The sequence below is a fragment of the Medicago truncatula genome, chromosome 4 (assembly GCF_003473485.1).
Source record: "Medicago truncatula cultivar Jemalong A17 chromosome 4, MtrunA17r5.0-ANR, whole genome shotgun sequence".
Classification (NCBI taxonomy): domain Eukaryota; kingdom Viridiplantae; phylum Streptophyta; class Magnoliopsida; order Fabales; family Fabaceae; genus Medicago; species Medicago truncatula.
This window is the reverse complement of record NC_053045.1, coordinates 58886987-58907034: the sequence shown is the minus strand read 5'-3', so window position 1 is coordinate 58907034 and position 20048 is coordinate 58886987. Positions and strand designations below refer to the sequence as shown.

The following is a 20048-nucleotide window of genomic DNA, read 5'->3' as shown; positions in this document are numbered from 1 at the left end:
GAGTATAAGTTCTAGAGCTTACCTTATAAAGACATATATTACTTGCTTTATAAGAAAGAAAGAAAAACAATCAAAACCATAACCAAACGACTCATGTGTAAATGTCTAAAAGGTCACAACCTTAAAGTGGGATTTACTAATTTTATTAATTAAAAAGATCCTAGCTAGATAGAATGGTCCCCTACATAGACCCTAGTTAAGCTATAGACACGTGTCTTGGGATATGGCTGCCACCGTGCACGTGGCCTTTCTTGTCCTACACAGAATCTTATAAGTCACCAATATTAACATCACACATAAGGTGTGAAAATCTCTTCGAAAAAGGGAACTAGATAATGCCCCTCGGTCTAATTTTGATGCATATGATATGAACAATCAAATCCGTATGTATGAGAGAAGAGGAGTAGAGGACAATATGCTACGTGATTAATTAAATTAAATAAGACAAAGAGCTAATTATAAGTTTATATTATTGTAGTTATGGTGGGGGTGGACTATATTACCTTTTGAATTTTTGTATATAGTGGGTGTAATGAGACATGCACGAGGGGACCTGACTTGTAAATCATGAAGGGAGCACTGCCTATTTTTATGTAATTGATATTTGGAAATAAAGAGTTTGAAACCAACAAAGTTACGTATGCTTTATAAAACCGGCAAAGACAAGGGAACATAAATTCATTATTAGGATTATAATATTGCTTTGTTACCTTAATAATTTAGTTGAGGAGCCAAAGCGTGCGTCTTAAGGACAAGACAATGGAATGGTGTTCGTCTTTATTCTTTTTAAATGCTTTGGATTATACAAGTTTAATTTGGTTTTTGTCTCGTGAGAAATGTACATGCATGTCTGTCTTTAAAATAGTTCTCCATAAGATCCCTCTTGTATAAATATAAGAGAAAAGGGGGGAACTACTAATATCAATTACAATGGAATATTAGTTTAGTGGGTTTAGTTCATACACATTTTGTATTTAATTATAATTATTAATTAATAACATAGAAAGGAGAGAACGGAACAAATAGAAGGTTGGGACTTTTTGTGGCAAAAGTGAATCCATACGGACAAATGAGGGTGCGGATCCGTTTTTTTTTTTTTAGACAAAAGTATCAACATATAGCGTGACATAATTACTGATAGATGCTTGAGTTCTTAATTATTTTGGTTCGTATCAGTTCAGTCCCCAACTGATGCATATGAAAAGAAGTATTTGTTGTAAGAGGTCGACCCCTTAAATGTATTCAAATTAGAATTAGTTTACAGTTGCATGCGAATGATGTTTTTAATTGAAAAACTGTATTTGTAGTCTTTTAATTATTTGATTGTATTTAATAGGTATTTTATGTTTTTTTTTTTTTATCTCATATAAGACATTTAAGTTTTAAATCTGTATTGATGACTTGCTTTGAGTTTAGGTTAGAAAAAACTTATGTGATTTATGGGTTATTGATGTGTATAATATCAAATTAGCAACAAATGTTTTATGTATAACAACGCAGAGAACATAGAAAAATCATTTTGAACTATGATGGTATTGCAAATACAGGTTTGTCTAAAAAAATATCGGCATAGTGTCACATTTTATGAATTTTTTTTCCAAAGCAACTTATAATTCAAAACGGATGAAATATTTCTATGTTATTATTTCATAAGTATTTCTATCATTGGTTGTGTCACACTACGCTGGTAATGCAAATACGGTTTTGTCTAAGAAAATATCAATCCGCACCTTCTTTGTCCCTATGGATTCAGTTTTGCTACAAAAAGTCCCAACCTTCTATTTGTTCCGTTCTCTCTTTTGCTTATCAATAATACATTTGAATGGGTCATTGAATCAATGTCGGTATTACACATATCAATCTACAATTGTATTAGATTGATAGTGTGCATCATTTTATGATCATAATTAAGACATCACTTAAAAGGACATCCTCTTAAAATAAATGCATCCATCAACCATCAAGCAAGTAAACGATAAGTTAAATGAATACGTACAATTGATTTAGTTCAGTTCTCTCCCTCTCTCTCTTTTTTTTTTTTTTTTTGATTCAGTAATATTGCACTCCTTTATTCTACACCTTTTATGCCTAACATATAAGTATACTTGTTAAGAGGGAAGAAAATACACGCTTTTGCGGCCTTAACTCAAAGAGGTCAAGGGTTAGGGTTAAGAGAAAAATTTGAAGCATACACGTGTTTAAGTCAAAGATGCTTTGTATATTAAAATAGAGGACAAGTAAAGATCAATAACAAATTCTACATCAATTTGTGAAAATGGTCCTAATTTTAGAAGTCCAAAATATTACATAAAAACACAAAGTATTTACAATTTGTTTGAGGGATTTGAAACAGAATGTCAACGCCATAAATCCTCAAAACCCGGCTATCTTTTGACAAAATACCACAAAACTATGAATGATCATGTCAATGTCACTCTCATTGAACCCAAATTCTAAGATATTCCTAGTGGCATGATTCCCAACAAAGTGTCCTCAATGTGAAATATCATACAAGTAATTTTTAACTACTTCAACTAGTATGATACTACTTTTGGCAGTTTGGAGTTTCGACTTTCGAAGAAGAAGTACAAAGAAAATAGCAATAAAAAAAAAAGTGAAATTTACTGCATTTTTAAGATTTATTTCACATTTGCCCATTTCATAAAAGAATTTCAATGGAGAATAGGCTAGATAGTCAGAACCAACACTTTTAGACTCCTACAATGTCTCTTATAGTTCATAACTCGAGCTATAAAACAACTTTAAACATATAATCTCTAATTCTTAACTACTTAAAATCACGGCAAATTTACATCTAATAGTATACAAATGTGCTTTTACAAGAAATTTATTATTAAATAAATGACATTAATGATCATTTTGTAATCTTCTAAAATTTGAATTACATGCACTCTTTTAAAAAAATTGAAAGATTTCTTCAATTTCTCTCATATTTTTCACCCCTCAAAGCACTCATTTTCCCTCCCCTCCAAACTCGCAAACAAAGTCCAAGAGTATGAATATTATTCAACTTTACTCTTTTTTTTTTTGTTGGGATTAACTTTACTCCGCTATTTTACCTCGTTTTGATTTTAGTTTCCTTGAGGGGAGTAGGAATTTATCCTGCTAGAACATCTCAGATATAGGTTGTCTCTAATGTAGAAACCCCTTTTTACACTGTAGCATATCATGTGGAGTAGCTTGCACAAGTACAAAATATTAATGATAGCAAAATGTAAATGTATACACACAATACATGGAATTATATAATGGATTCAATTGAAATGCATTTAAAAAAAAAAAAGATGTAAATATTTTTTACACCCTCAATCAATCATAATTTATCAATCAAAGTGTTAGTTATGGGTTTGTGCAAGCATACAGCAGAGCCCCCCATTTTTTCAGGGTTCAACAGTAGCTAAAATTGGCTCTTACACCTTTGCAACGTTCGACTGTGGTTAAATTAATGAGATTTAGGGGCTTAGTTTGACAATTTTTTTTAAGGGTTATACTAATTAAGGGAATTGTTTAAGAAACTCGTTATATGAAATTTTATCTTGAAAACATTAGTCAAACACATGTAAAAGTAATAATTACACAAGTTTCTATATAAAAGTTACTACTTTTAGTTGTTTAAAGTTTAAACAATGTGTCCCGTGAGCATAGCTCAGTTGGTAGGACATTGCATTATTATATGCAGGCGTCGGGGTTCTTCAGAACACTTGTTATCATTTATCTTTCTTTATTATACGCTCAAATTTTGTGATTATAAAAGAGTATTCAAGTGTTTATTACGGCTATTTTAGATGATTAAAATATTTGAAATTATCTACATATACTTTAAATATCATACAAAAACAATTTGTGATTGATTAACCATATATAAAATTTCACGAATATGACATCAAAACTAATCTCTAGTATAAAGTTTATATTTTTCCTTTTCCTTGTTCCCAACCTGCTTGGGAAATACATAAAGCCTAGACAAGCTAAAATTTTATGTGAACAAAAGTGTAATTAACTAATTATAATGTTTTTTTAATTTGGATAAGATGAATGTTCTTTGAACAACTTTTTGTCGGAACAACTTATTGAACAACTAAAATATACAAAGAAATTTAGGATTGACACAAAAATAAAAGTAGTAATAGAGAAAAAAAACCAAAATACTTCCTCCGTCCCTATATCTAAGCACCCATTTGATTTTATTTTTGTTCCTAAATATAACCCCTTTTTAAGTTACTAGATGCATTTATTATTTTTTCCTAAACATACCCCTAATTAATATTATTATCTTGAAATATAAAAAATTAAAGTTAATACACATACAAACAAAGGACAATTTCGTAATATTAAGACACAAAACAGACACATTAATTACACTGACAACTTTTCTTAAGAAATGTGAAAAAGATATTGGGTGCCTATATTAAGGGACGGAGGAGTAATAAAGAGAAAAATAAAAATACAATGTAAGTATGAGAGATAAAATTGTCATAAAAATTATTAAAAAATAGTTTTTTAAATATCATTTATGAACAAATACCTTTATGGAAATAAGGTATTGGTGGCAAATATGTAAGCACACAAATTGAAGGCAAACCTTTCTAGAATAAGTGTTCCATCAACTCTATGGCAATTCCATAACTTTCAAGAGCAGCCTATGGAATGTAAACAAAACCATCTGCTTAACTAGCTAGCTAGCATGTCCTTTTGATAGGCATACTTAATTATGCTCTTGTAAATGAATAAAACCTAAATAAGCAAAAGGGCTATTTTATACCACATGTTAAGAATTCTATAAATAGTAAATATTTATTTAAAATTTTAAAATTTTAAAATTATGAAAAATAAATTAGCATATTTTTTAATATACAATTTTTATTTGTATAATCCTTTAACACGTGCTCTAAAATATATGTTAGCATTTTTCTAAGCAAACTAGTTGCTGCCGACTCATGAGTCAAGCAATCTAAACTAAAGCTTAAGTCTCAAAATTTTGGAATAATAAAAAAAATTATTATATGTATTTGTTGAAATCTGTTGGTCAAGATTAAGGCCTGAAGTCTTTTTAGTCTTATGTTCGAATCTTATATTCAGTAAAATATATTTTTATTTAAGCTTCGTTGTAAAAGTTGTTTTAGGCTTCTTAATTTATTGTCTCACAAACAAGTTTATCACTAAAAAGTTGTAGAGAGCCATAACGCATTAGTCTTCGTGGGTTTGATTTTTTTATTTTTTTTAAACTATCATTTCATATAGTGTATACTTGCAATAGTAAGATTCATGAAGTTACAAAGTGTTTTCAGACCTACCTATTGACTATTGTACCACCCCACAAAAATTGCACATCAGTTTTAAGGATGATATGAATGGTCAACAGTGACAATGACATTGTAACCGCCCCCAAAAGGAAATGTAAAAAAGTAAATAGAAGAAGAAAATAGTATGGGAGTTGCAATGAGAATGGTGAAGAATGCAAGGTTATTTATAGTCACGCTACCAACTTAGCCTGTAACTAAATTCAAAGGAAACATGTAAAGTGAACCAAGCATGTCAAAAATGCATTAAACACATCACAAACCGTCCAAACCTTACTTGTAACGCAACAATCCAAATCATACAATCTGAGCACATGTCCAATGTTGGTTCGGATTATATAACCTGAAATGTGCATATATTATGTTAAAAATTGTGATTTGGGGGGTTTGGCACGTTTCAGATTATATAATCTGAACCGTATTTAGAACACATAAAAAAGAAAATTTATCATTAAAGCAAATTCTAAAATAACAACATAAATTAAATATAACAATTTCAACAACAATGTAAAACAACATAACTAAACACAAACAAAATCTTGGATAAACTAAAACTGAATTCTTCCTATAGTTTATCCATGGAAGACTTGATTTTGTCATAGGACCTGGGCCGAATCAAACTTTATTGAATAAAAAGATCTGGCCAAGAAAGCGTGTAACTCAATCGATCCCTTTGAACTATATTGTCCAAATGTAAAGAACATGACTCTCACATCATCGTTGTTCTTGAGATTTATCTGGGTAACCAGACGATTCCAATTGAGTCGATTGACAAACGACAATACTCAACATTGCCTACCCTTCTTTTATATGTGGTTTAGATGACCGACAATTTGGTCAAGTTGATCCTTCAAACGAGAGAGTGTGACATCAACATGGACCTTATACAAATTAAGTTTCTCATGTTGTTGTAAATTGCAGCTAGCTTATTGTTCATATGTACTGAATAAATGTTCATGGCTATGTTGTGTAGTTTGCAAATTAATCAAACATGACAATTTATAGAAGGCTCAACACATTATGGACCATAGAAACTATCGATGCAACATGAAATACACAAAAATCTTGTATTTGACTGATCCAAAACGTGTCAAACTCTCCAAAACATAAATTTTAACACAGTTATGCATGTTTCAAATTATATAATTTGAACCATTACTGAGGATGCATTTGAATTATATAATAAAAAAAGACTTGAAAGTAAAAAACAAATACTCCTATATAAACTTTTAAATGTGATATTTTACATTAACAAATTCTTACAAATTAGATTGATTAAAACATCAATAACATGATTTTCTAACAATAATTAAAATAGATTATTTAATTCATTAAAATAAACTACCACTTGTAAGATTCAATTAGAACATCATCAATTTTCAAAGGATCCGTAAATGGATAATTTATTGTAGCCGTCCTAGACGAGGAATATGTAGAAATAGTGTCTTGGCATCATAGACACAATTGTTGAAAACAGAGACCCAATCCGCCGTGTGCAGCGCATGCAATGCGGGAGATCAATAGATAGAGTAGTTGCTCAACAGTAGCAGAAGATGTAGAATTAAGTACGAGTTATGTTAACCAGTGTCTTCGGTCACAAGTTATCGAAATAAAAGAAAGTATTAACTATAAATTATGTTAACTAGTGTTTTTGGTCACGAGTTATGGAAAGTAATGTTTGTATTGAACCTGTTTTCTGTCAATACTCCAATTTATAGTGGAAAGAGACTCTGATAATTTAGAATTTTTTTTTTTTAGGGAGATAATTTAGAACTTTAAATAAAGATAAAATATAGACTACATAAATTTCAATAAAATCTAATTAAATTTGATTCTTTAATAAGTGTCTCAATTTCTCAAAAAAAAAAAAAAAAACAAGTGTCTCAAGATTCTTATTTTGTTGAGAAGTGTCTCAAAGACACTTATTAACATTTTCCATTAATTATCCAGAAGTCTTAGTTCAACTGGCAAAATGCCGAAATTGTTAGGCCGGATGCCATGACCGGGATTCGAACCCCGGTTCCTCCACTTGTGTGTGTGAGTTTATAATGGCTTTGCCATTTCGTCTATCTACAAAAAAAAAAAAAAAGCATTTTCCATTAATTATTAAAAAAACAAAGAAAACGTGTGATTATACATTCTTATTTTTATATAGTTTGACTTTTTTTCTTCGGTATTTATTTTAGTGGTTAGAAATTCATTATTCTGAAGATGAATAAGTTGAGAATTTGGGGTTCAAACCCCAAGTACTTTATACATTTTGATTTAACTGGTTATATGTATAAAATGTTTATATTCTCTTTTTAATGATCCACGTGTAAAAATTAAATTCAAAACCCCTAAAAACATTAAATTCAAAAATATATTTTCGGTCATTTTTCATTTGACAAATCTTTTTCAGTCTTTGTCAAAAAAAAGAAAAAAACCTTTTCAGTCATTAAATCGTGTTATGCATAATTGTATTTTTTTTTACATTTAATCAAATATTTTTTATGCAGTACCTATAGAAACTTCCAACATTTTTTTAGTCTACAATGTCTAATGGGTTGCTTTTAATTTTTATAAATAAAATAACACAAAAACAATTGAATGAGTTGGCAAGAGATTTCATATCATATTTATTTAAAAAAAAAATAGATTCATCGTAAAAAACAAGCGGTGTTAAATCTCTATGCAACATTGCTTATTGTATTTATATCCGATTTAAGATATTAATCTATGTAATTATGAGTATACTATCAGTTGGCATTAAGAAATAAACTTTTTATGTAAATCATTTTTAAATGGCATCTAATAATAATCAAGAAAGAAAGAAAAAAAGTTGAGTTGTGAGGATGGGTAGCATAGCATGTCCAAACAGTAAACGATAAACCTAATGAGCACGCAAACAAAGCAAAGAAAGTCAAAAGAGTCATACTAGTACTTACAAACTTCATTTAATTAATCTCCCAAACCTTAGTTAACTAGTAAATCATTTATTTTCTGCCTCCTCTAATTCTCTCTCATCCATCGATCCATACATACCCAACCCAACTATAGAGTCAATCGTTTTCTTAATTCTACCACATGCATTTTTCAAAACTCCGTCCATGTGGAGTATTTATAAAAACCCTCACCCTTCCTTCTTTTTCTTTGTAATAATCCAAGACTCTCTCTCTCTCTCAAATCCTATATACAAATAAATTTTGAAAGTGGCTATTGGAGAATCAATGGATGTAAAAGGAAGAGGAAGCAACAACAAAAACAACCTTATGAGTAGTGATGAGGATGATATGGACCTTAGAAGAGGTCCTTGGACCGTGGATGAGGACTTAACCCTCATGAATTACATTGCTACTCATGGTGAAGGTCGTTGGAATACCCTCGCCAACTCTGCTGGTAAATATTATTGGTTTCCTAAACTAGCATCTTCTCTCTACCTACTTATGTGATTGTGGTGCATGTACTTAATATATTAGTCCCTTTTATCATCACTTCTTTTCATTACCACAAATGGATGGTTATCCGATCTATTAAATTGCCATTGAAAAGCCAAAGTTTGTGGTTTTGTGACTATATATGATATGATGATGGTGAAATTTTGTGATATGCATTGGCCTTATATGATATATGTGGATGTAATTGTCTCTAGCTAGGTTTATAATAATATTGAAGCTGTGAGTATATATGAAAATTGTCAATATTCATTCATTGGTTATAATTGATTGGCGCGCCCACTTGTGAAAAATGGAAAAAATAAAATGGATTGATACACCTCCATCAAAAATCATATGATTTATGTTTCTTCAGAAAAAGAAAGTACTACAATATAAAATTCGCAATGCTATTTTTTCATATATCGAGTCTTCATCAATATCAATATGAGCAGTTTGCAATTTGTTATATTAGGTCTCAAGCGAACGGGAAAGAGTTGCAGATTGAGGTGGCTTAATTATCTCCGTCCAGATGTCAGACGTGGAAATATCACACTTGAAGAACAACTTTTGATTCTCGAGCTCCATACTCGTTGGGGTAACCGGTAAGAATATATATATTAAAAGTTTTATATACTGAAACCTAAAATTTTATTTATATACTCATCATATAAAGCCTTTTGTAAAACTGAGTTAGTCCAAATCAAATTCTAAAGACATATATATGCCAAACAGTACCCATGCATCATTCAATTAAAAATAAAGATTGTTCCTTTTAAAGAAAATATACCAATTATTTTCTTCTTCTTCTAATCATTTAACACCATGTTTCATTTTAACTGTTAATTTTGACAAAACTTATTTGTTTAATGATGGAATCCATCAGATGGTCGAAAATAGCCCAATATTTACCAGGAAGAACGGACAATGAAATAAAAAATTATTGGAGAACTCGTGTTCAAAAGCTTGCCAAACAACTCAAATGCGACGTGAATAGCAAGCAATTCAAGGACACCATGCGCTACCTTTGGATGCCAAGGCTAGTCGAACGTATTCAAGCCGCCGCTGCTGCCACTACCACCACCACCCACAATACCACAATGACATACTTCATGAATTTATCGAGTTCACAACCACATATGACAGCAAAGTTTCAACTCCAACAATTATAAACTATGAATTTATGAGTTCACAACCACCATATGACACAAAGTTATACCCTAGAGAACAGCAACACAACTGCATCATCAGATTCATTTGAGAATAAGGTGTCAACATTATCGGATTTGGGTGATAATAATTATTATTGTACAAGTGTTAGTAATAAGAATAACCCTAATGCTAATTCAAATTATTATCAACCTTCTCATCAACTTAGCTTCTCGGATTGTATCACAAGCCCGTCTGGATTGTTTTCTCAAGGATTAATGGATTTCCAATCCATGGAGCCAAACACCACGTGGATGCAAAGTGGGGACTCATCTGACATTTTTTGGAATGCTGAGAACATGTTGTTTTTACAGCAACAACTCATGAACGATACAATGTAAAAACAATTCATTAATGGGACTATAGGAGAAGGACATTTGATAATAAAAAAAAAAAAAACAGATTGATAAAAGTAGAAATACCAATAAAAAAATATCATATTTAGGACACGCAAAAAGGATGTATTGGCCTATATCTAAATTGTGGATTATATATTTTAAGCATAGTATTAATTAAAGATAAGAAATTAGTGGGGGATTATTTTTCAGTTTTTAGCTTCTTCATTTTTCTTAAAATTTTAGAGGTGATTGTTGAAATATTATTGTAATTCAACCGTTCTTCATATGATTTCATTCTTTGTTTGATTTTTTTTATCTCCGTTGAATCTTTGGTAATTAAATTGGCAGCTATAGTGAGTGCATTGTAGATAAATATTCGTACATGATTAAATAGTAGTAATAATTTAAAGATGAGCATAATTAATGGTTCCGCATAAGATGTCTTTTTCATACTCAATTGTCCCTACTTAAAACTGTTATTGTATTAGAAATCCCACAATTAAAAGTTGAAACCTTTGTCCACGGGGCCTGAACCAAACTCCTCTAATTTAAAAGTGTTTCTAGATTATTAAAGAAAAAGGTGACAATATATGGTAATTTTTAAGACGTGGTATTATATTATTGGTAGGTTCAAGTTGGCCATTAGGGACAAAACTATCAAAAGCTCAAATGTATAGATGGCTTAAGTCATGCTTGACGTGGTAATTAGTTAGTTTATAGATAATACAGATTTATATAATGGGAACTTCTACGGTACACTTATAAAATGAGGTGTATCGGTACTATTTTTTCATAATTTTATAAATTAACAATCATTTTTTATGAAATAAATAATTATTTGTCAATATTTATATTTTATAAAACATCATTTCATAAGAAAAAACATCATTTCATTGTTTATAAGAATCATAGTAATTTTTTAACATATTATCGTAAAATATAATCAAAGTTATAATTATGAGTGCTAAAAATTCAAAAAAATTAATTTTATTTCGTTAACACTTTTGAAGAATAAGATTTAGTTATTATAAATATAAATGATAGAAAATAATATTTTTCTTCAAAAAACAACTCATTTAACCATTAATTTAAAGAATGAATGTACCGGTACACCCAAATATATTATGTGTATCATGGAATTTGCCTTATAGGAATAAAATGTATTATTTTTACTTTATTTTTTCAAAGTTCATAAAGATCATAAGAATGTCAAAATATTACTTTACAGATCCGTAGTAGAAGTTTGAATAAACCATCAGTTTATTCCTTAAACTATCATCCTCTCTCAAATTTAAACCCTAAAATATGTAAATACATTAAGTAATCTTTAAAGTGTATAAAATTTATCAATTTAATTTCCACAATTAAAAAAATTTGAAGCTAAATTGAAAGAATTTCAGGTACTTGAAGTGTTTGCTCGGTGTTAAGAGTTGTCTTTTAACCCATATAAATATAAAGTTCATGTTCCATAAAAAACTATTGTAGTTATGATGATCAGTAATGTCACTTTAATTTATGCAAATTTATCTCTGTCCCAATATAAAAATATAAATAAAAGGAATTAAATTGACAAATTTTATATTGGGTGTCGGAGGCTACTTATTATATTATATTATTTAGGAACTAAATTGGAAAGAGACCGATAGTATAGGAACTAAATTGAAAATTTATTTACGGATAGCTGTATTAAAAATAAAACAAAGATATTTTTTTATTATTAATATATTTTTCAAATTAATTGTACCCTTTAATTATTTAATTAATCGCCACGAAATCAATTTTCAAGTCGACCAAAATTCTTTTCCTAAAAAGAAAAAGAAAAATGTTAACTAGTGCTTCAGGACACTTTTTAAGAATCATAAGTAATAAATATTTATGAAAATATGTGTAATCAATATGTTGAAAATCAAAATATTTAACTTTTTTAAAGAATAATTACTTATTTTAGAATACTTAAAAAGTGTCTAGGGATACTCGATAAGAAGACTCGAATAAAAAGTCAGCCCGAAATTCTTTTTTCTTTTTCTTTCAGGGATGTCGACGGAAATACTTCTCACGCTTGTTGGATTTCGTACGGCCAACATATTTTTAGCTGGATATATAAACTTGTTTAACCACTTTCAGTCCAATCAATATGCTTTTATGGGCGCAAATGATGGTTTCAGCACTCAAATGGAGAATATGATCAAAATTGATTAAAAAGTGATTTTAGTTTTGTACAATAATTGAGTTGGTTTTCAAAATTATTTAGTTTTATACTATGATGATGAGTTATTTTTTTACGAAATTTGAACCCTAAATCTTGTATATTTTATGTATTGTTTATACCAATTGAGCTAAGCTCACGAGGACGATGATGATGAGTCTGATTGACATGTAACATAGTTTAACGTAGAATAATTTATACATTAACTATGTTTGTTTTGATAAACAAATATTAGTAGGTTACGTTATTTTATTTGGCTTTTGTGTAGGATTTTTCGCTCTTGGCCTCTTAAGTAAAAGCCATAAATTATCAAGTGTTTTTAGACGTGGTCTTGTTTTGTAAGGTGCTTTGTAATCCACCCTCTATAGTACTCTCTCCATTAATTTTTTTTTTTTTGATGTTTTAGAACTTTAACTATATTTCAAAACTTTTGATACAGTATTTTAGTGAATTTATTATTGTTTTCTCAAGTTTACTCTTGTTGGAAAACACAATAAACTATTAAATTAGTCGTGACTTTTGGTTTATCACATGTAAATTTAATGATAAATAAGATTATTTAAGTAAAAAACACACAAATATTTATATACTTTAATTACTCCTTAAAACTTGTGTCAAGAGCTAAAACATAAAAAAAAAAAAAAAAGGAATGGAGGGAGTATCAATAAAACTTCAATTATCGGAGAAAAAAAGTTTCTAGGGTTTCAACCATGCAAACATATAGAGCTCCATATATTATTGCAGTTCCTCCTCCCTTCAATATTTCTCGGTTCACCAACTTAGCTAGTTGTCTATACATGCTTAATTGGGATACAAGATTTTTTTGTTAAGATCAACATTTTTTTTTGGCTTAAGTGCAGTTTTACCCCCTATTTTAATGGAATTTGGATTTTGCCCCCCCTCTCCCCGATTTTAAAATTCGGAATTTTACCCCCTTTATTTGGATTGATTTTGAGTTTTGTCTCCCCTATTTTAAAATCTGGAATTTTACCCCCCTGTTTTATCTTTTTCATGATTTTTCCCCCTCCCCCTATTTTATCCACATAATTAAGGGTTAATAGTGTTTTACCCCCCGTAATATAAGTCATTTCCGGTTCCCCCTGTAAAATATTTTTTTTTGAATTTAATCCTTGAAATTTGATGATTTTTTGATTTTGGACCTTCACGGAAAATTTCACCCCGTATAATTTGAGCAAATTTAGGTTTACCCACTTGTAATTTGAAAAAAAATGGTTTATCCCCCTGTTAATTTGAGAAAATTTCGGTTTACCCCCCTGTCATATCTTCGATTTTGTACTGTCAAAATTCATGAAGGTCCAAAACCAAAAATCTTCAAATTACAAGGAAGAAATCCAAAAAAATATTTTAAAGAGGGTAAAATCGAAAATGACCTATATTACAGGGGGTTAAAACACTATTAACCCCATAATTAATTATTTATGTTAAATGTTTTTTTATTATTTATTTTTTAATGAAAAAATAAAACCAGAAAAATACTAAAAAAATGAATAAAAAATACTAGAAAAAATGCATAAAACTAGTATGATCTCTAAAAATAAAATAAAAAACTAGTATGAAAATAGCAAATAATTAGAGGTGCAAACTAGTTTTTCATGTAGTTTTAATTGAATTTTTTCTTGTATTTTCATTGTTTTTCTATTTTTTTTTTGTTTCTTTTGTCTTTTCTTGTTTTTTTTTTGTTTTTTTTTACCGGATTAATGTTTTCTAATCGTTTCTATATTTTTCTAGTTTTTTTTGTTCTTTATTTTAAAATGGGGGGAGGCAAAATCTTGAAAAACATAAAACAGAGGGGGTAAAATTCCGAGTTTTAAAATAAGAGGGGCAAAATTCAGATTCTATCAAAATAGAGGGGGTAAAATTCCGAGTTTTAAAATAGGGGGGCAAAATTCAAATTCAATCAAAATAGGAGGGTAAAACTGCATTTAAGCCTTTTTTTTTTTAATTTCTACTCAATAAAAGATTTTAACAAATAATTTATTTTATTTTACCTCTTTTTGTGCGTAGATATCACAATATTAGAGTAGTACGACATGATCATCATGAACTTAACTCAGTTGGTTTGGACAATGCGTAAAATATGCAAGGTCCGAGATTCAAACTCGGACCACCAAAAAAAAAAAAAAGTAGTACGACATGAATGATTAACTATCCCCCAAGGGATAATCCAACTTCTTCTTTTTTTTTTCTTCTTTTTTTTTCTTTTCAATACTGTTATTGCTAAGTGTTCCTGCATCTTAGTTGGCCAATTAGCATGCATGAAACATGCCTTTTTTTATGAGTATTGCTGCAATGTTTGTGCCCCTTTGTTTTTCAATTTGGACTTAAAAAACTCGAATATTTCTTTATTTTTTTCTGCACATATATTTTACAAAAACTTATCATATATAGTTCTTAAAGAGTGTCTCAGAAACACTTGTTAACAAGACTTTTTTTTATACACATTTTCGGTGAGCATGAACACAACAAATAAATACAGACATGCGATTCTTATGAATTTAATTCATATAAACCCTCAATATAATTTTTTTTATGTTGAGAATCAATTATAGACGTCAGAGCGTCCTTAAAAAAGTTTGATTTTTATTCCAACTACTTATAAAGTTACACGAAGGATTGTTTTTGTGGTGAGCCGTCGAGTTGAACATTTTACAATGACAATATATGAAATTTAAACTCATTATTTTAAAAAACCTTTTTTTTGTTGTTGAGAGATTTTAAAAAACCATATAAACATGTCACTTTATGGTTCATTAGTTATCTGATTGATTAATTTTTTTTTTTTAAGAAGCTAAAATAGAATATATTACTGAAGTCTGGTAATATCAACATAAGAAGTGCAAAAATCTTAGCTGAAAGAGTATCAAATTACAACCACAAAACAAAGGATAACAAAATAAAATGATCAAATGACAAAATCATCCCATTACAGATAAATATCCAGATAGGGTAAAGGGTTCAACCACTACAAATTGTACGAAAAAACAAAGGTAGAACGGTTCGCTTTCAGCCACCAGTATGATTGAAGTATAATTTTATCTAGTAATTGATTGAACGAGACCTCTTTTTGATGAAAGACTCGAGTGTTTCTTTCTAGCCAAATCACCCACACACAAGAAAGCCATATGAGATTAAAAGCTGAGCGGTTGCTTTTGAAAAATCTGCCTAAGGTGCCAAATTGATACAAATGATTAAATTTTAACTAAAGAAAAATGTTAAAAGTGTTGATTAAACTTCTTCTTTTTATTTTATTTTATTTTTTTATGTATATTTTATGCACTTTGACCTTTTCTGTTTGTACCATTTGCAACTCCATTAACATCCTCTGCCAAGGTTATATATCACTTTCATTGATCATTCATTGCGTGAAGCTTTGTGATGAAACACGGTTGCAAGTTAAAGGTTTTTTTCAAAGGGCCTAATCCTCGTACCCACAAGTTGAAGGTGCACGCGCAAAAAAGTTTAAATGATGTTTTTGTTTTCAATTTCCACTGGTTATTGCCTCAAAATATAAAGAATACCTTTCCAACCCGTAACTGAAAAAATACATGTTTGCATCGGCCTTCCACTTTAAGTAAAAACATGTGTTGCATTTATTTCATTCTTATCTATGACAAACTTAATTAGATCAGATGGAACCATTTTTTGTTGTTAATTAATGGTTTGAAGCTAGGATTTGAAAATGATATCTTTGGTTTTTATAAGATATGGATAAAGGGAAAATTTTAAATATATGATCATACTATACCTAGGGCCGTCTCCGACCATTCAAAGACTTATTATGATCTTGGCAATTTTTATTTAAAAATAATTGAAAAAAATCTAACACCACTTATAGATTTATAATGATCGATAACTACTGAGTTGTAGTTAAATATATGAATATGAGGAATAGTTCAAACATGACTTTTGCCTACATACAATTACAAAGAGACATTTGCCTATAGACAATGCATAATTGACAACAAAATTGATGTCTTTCAAACTTTTACCAACCGAAAAAATGTTATTTAGTGACGGTTTTTTTTTCTCTGTAGGTACAAGTATTTTTTTTCTTCTTCAAACTTTTGAGGTCCCTCTAAACTTGAGGCCTTCCTTATGCCAAGGGCGTTGTTGCACTTGCACATGGTTGGCCCTGAATTTATACCCATGGAAATCAAACCTGCGTATGTGGATTAGATTTAACCTACACTCTTTTATTTCTTTTATAAGTAGTTGAGTGGTTAGAATTTTACCCTTTAAAATAAAAAGGTGAAAAATTTAGTGATCGAGCTTAAACCATTGCTGCAATCAGGGCCGACCTTGTGAAAGTGCAATGAGGCCCTTAACACGGAACCTTAAGATCAGAGGATTTGCAAAAAATAAAATTACCTACGGACATAATCTAGCACTAAAGGTAATTTTTCTGCAAGTAAAAGTCTTGAAGACAATAATTTTGCCATCAATTTCCACCGTCAATAGAATGTAAAATTTACAATACCCTCTATCAATATATATATAATCTACGAGGTGATAATTGTATATAAATGTTTATTTGGTAATAAATTTCTTGAATTTATGGCGGATAACATACATATATCAAAAGCGGCATGTTCAAAAACATTTTTTTCTCACGAGATTATGTTGGAATTAATTCATTGATACAGGGCATGCTCAATAAAAAGATTAAATTTATAATCATACTTAAGTGTGTAATACAAATAAACACGTGAGTATGCATATAAATTAGGATCTACAACATTTTGATTTATCAAGAAATAAAGAATTATGAATACCTCGATGATTAAACTTTTAATTGTAACTTCTTGATCGACATTAGTGATATGAAACATAAAGAGATATAAAGATGACTGCGAACACCTATTTGGCTTGTGTATGCCCTAATCCGTCCCCCCTCTCTCTAATGTGTGATGGACAATTAGTGTTTCCACTCTCTCTCTCTCTCTCTCTCTCTCTCAATTTTACCTTTGTTTATTAATTGAAAAAATAAAATATTAATTAACAACATGTTTGATAAGGGCTTAAAAGCAGTTTTCGCCCCCTAACTTTTACGAAGTTGCGATTTTGGCCCCCTAAAAAAAAACTATAAAACCGCCTACTAAGTTTTGCAACTGTAGCAGTTTTGGCCCCCAAGACCAATTTTTGGTAAAAAAAAATAACACGTGGCACCTCACTCAGGGTGCTACGTCAGCGTAGGCCGAGTCAAAATTGACCTTAGGGGCTAAAACTGCCATAGATGCAAAACTTAGGGGCGGTTTTGTAGTTTTTTTTTCTTAGGGGGGCAAAATCGCAACTTTGGGAAAGTTAGGGGGATAAAACTGCTATTAAACCGTTTGATAAGTTACTTTAAATAACGTTTAAGTCGTAACAAAAAATAATAATGTTTAAACTTATAACTTATAACATCTCTCTTTTAATTTTAGACTTAATTACCTTTTTGGTCCTCTAACTATTTAATTGGTATCGGATTGATCCTCTAACTAAAAATTGATTTATTTCGATCCTCTAAGTTTCTCACCGTTACTACATTTAGTCATTTCTATAAGATTTAATCAAATAAACGTTAGGGTTTATGTTATGTGGGTATCTGACCTCCTGTTTCACACATACATATGAACCATAACAGTTACCAATAATATCAGTCACTATTTAATCATAATACCTTAACAAGGCATAAGACCAAAATGATACTAATAAATAAAGTTAGAGGATCCACATAACACAAACCCTAACGTTTATTTGAATAAAACTAATAGAAAGTACTAAATGTAGTAACGGTGAGAAACTTAGAGGACCGAAATAAATCAATTTTTAGTTAGATGACCAATTCGATACCAATTAAATAGTTAAAGGATCAAAAAGGTAATTAAGCCTTAATTTTATATTACTTGAAAAAGAAAAAAAATTAAAAACATATTTTTATGTCATTTCATATTCATTGTTTAGCTCAACCATTAAATTTATAAAACAGTGCAAATTCAATTAGCTTATTCATACGTTATCAGTTGTTTTATCCGATATTCTCTATAAGACTCATCCACTATCAACTACTCCCTCCGTCCTAATTTATAAGCAAAAAACACTAATTCACACTTATTAAGAAAACTAATACTTAGTGATTCGAGATATAATTTTTTGTGTTTTCCTTGGAATAAGTTTCATGGAAAGATGTAAAAATAATTTTCATTGGTTAAAAATTATGGAGAAAATAAAAAGGAGAACAAATTAAATGCAACTTGCATTTAATTTTACATTGGAAAAGATGATTTGTTTGAAAAAACATAAAAATAGCATAAAAGTTGGTCTTTTTTGCTTATATTTTGAGACAAAGAAAATGAGATTTTTTTGCTTATATTTTAGAATGGAGGGAGTAGTATTTTTCACCACACATGTCACAAGTTCATAAGTGCATTTTCATTGGAATAACATAAATAAGAGCATAATCCAATCTCTCTCACTTAAAATTTTGTCCCACGCATTTTTTCCATGAGTGATAGTTACTACATCATGGGTCATCTTTGGATTTATAACGAAAGCTCTTATGATGATTAAATGATTGCGCTTGTTTCATAATACTTGTCCATTTTAGAGAATAATTTTGTTTCACAATATTTGTCACTTTCAAGTTTCAATGCAACATTAATTATTGTCTTGTCAATAATACCCTTACATATTTATTGTAGAGAGAAAAAAATAAAATGAAATAATAAATTATTAAGGGTATTATAGAAAACACACATATATTTTCATCAAAAATAACAAAATTTATTTGGTTTCTTGATTAGTGCAATTTCTCTAAAATGAATATGTATTTTGAAACGGAATGAGTATTTATGAAACAATAACAATAAATTCACTTAAATTGACATAGTAGTGTTGTCTTGTAACTTTGAAGTGTCCTCTCCTCAATTATTGTAATCGTTTGATGTAGTACAAAATTTGAAAGACTTTTTTATTGATCGGATTTTTTGAAAGAATTATGTACCAACACAAATCCACCTTATTTAAAATAAAAAAAATCCACCTAGTATGGCTTCATAAGCTAACCGTTAGCTAGAAATTATACCATATACCCTTATATTGAATCTTTTACCCCTACAAATCAGTGAAAGTACCAATTTTATCCTTTTTATCATTTGATTTCACCCCCACATAATTTTCTAGAAAACAACGACAATAGTTTCCGGATTCATTTTTTTTTACCAACAACAATATTTCTATACAACCAACAATATTTCTATACAACCAATTCCTCTTCATCCTCTTGTACCTCTCATTCAGTGACGGAGCGAGAAAAAAAAGTTAGGATGGGCCACTAAAATTAACCGTTGAAAAATTGTTTAAAGCCTCGTAAAATAGACCTATAATTGAATTGTTTAAATTTTTTTGGTGGACTACTACACCACTTTGCGGGAATTTGAATCAACCGAAACCTAAAACCGACATAAAAATGTATAAAATCTCGAAAATAGACCTATAATTGAATTAATTAAATTTTTTGGGTGGGCCACTACACCACTTTGCGGAAATTTGGATCAATCAA

General features: G+C 29.6%; 1 protein-coding gene across 1 annotated transcript; it reads left to right on the top strand.

Moving 5' to 3' along the window:
- The first annotated feature begins 8290 nt into the window (after nucleotides 1-8290).
- LOC25494134 (transcription factor MYB108) lies at nucleotides 8291-10342 on the top strand. Its single transcript, XM_013602880.3, is given in 3 exon segments — nucleotides 8291-8699; nucleotides 9210-9339; nucleotides 9621-10342. Coding segments are annotated over 3 exon segments (963 nt in total). The 5' UTR covers nucleotides 8291-8530; the 3' UTR covers nucleotides 10285-10342.
- Nucleotides 10343-20048: the final 9706 nt, after the last annotated feature.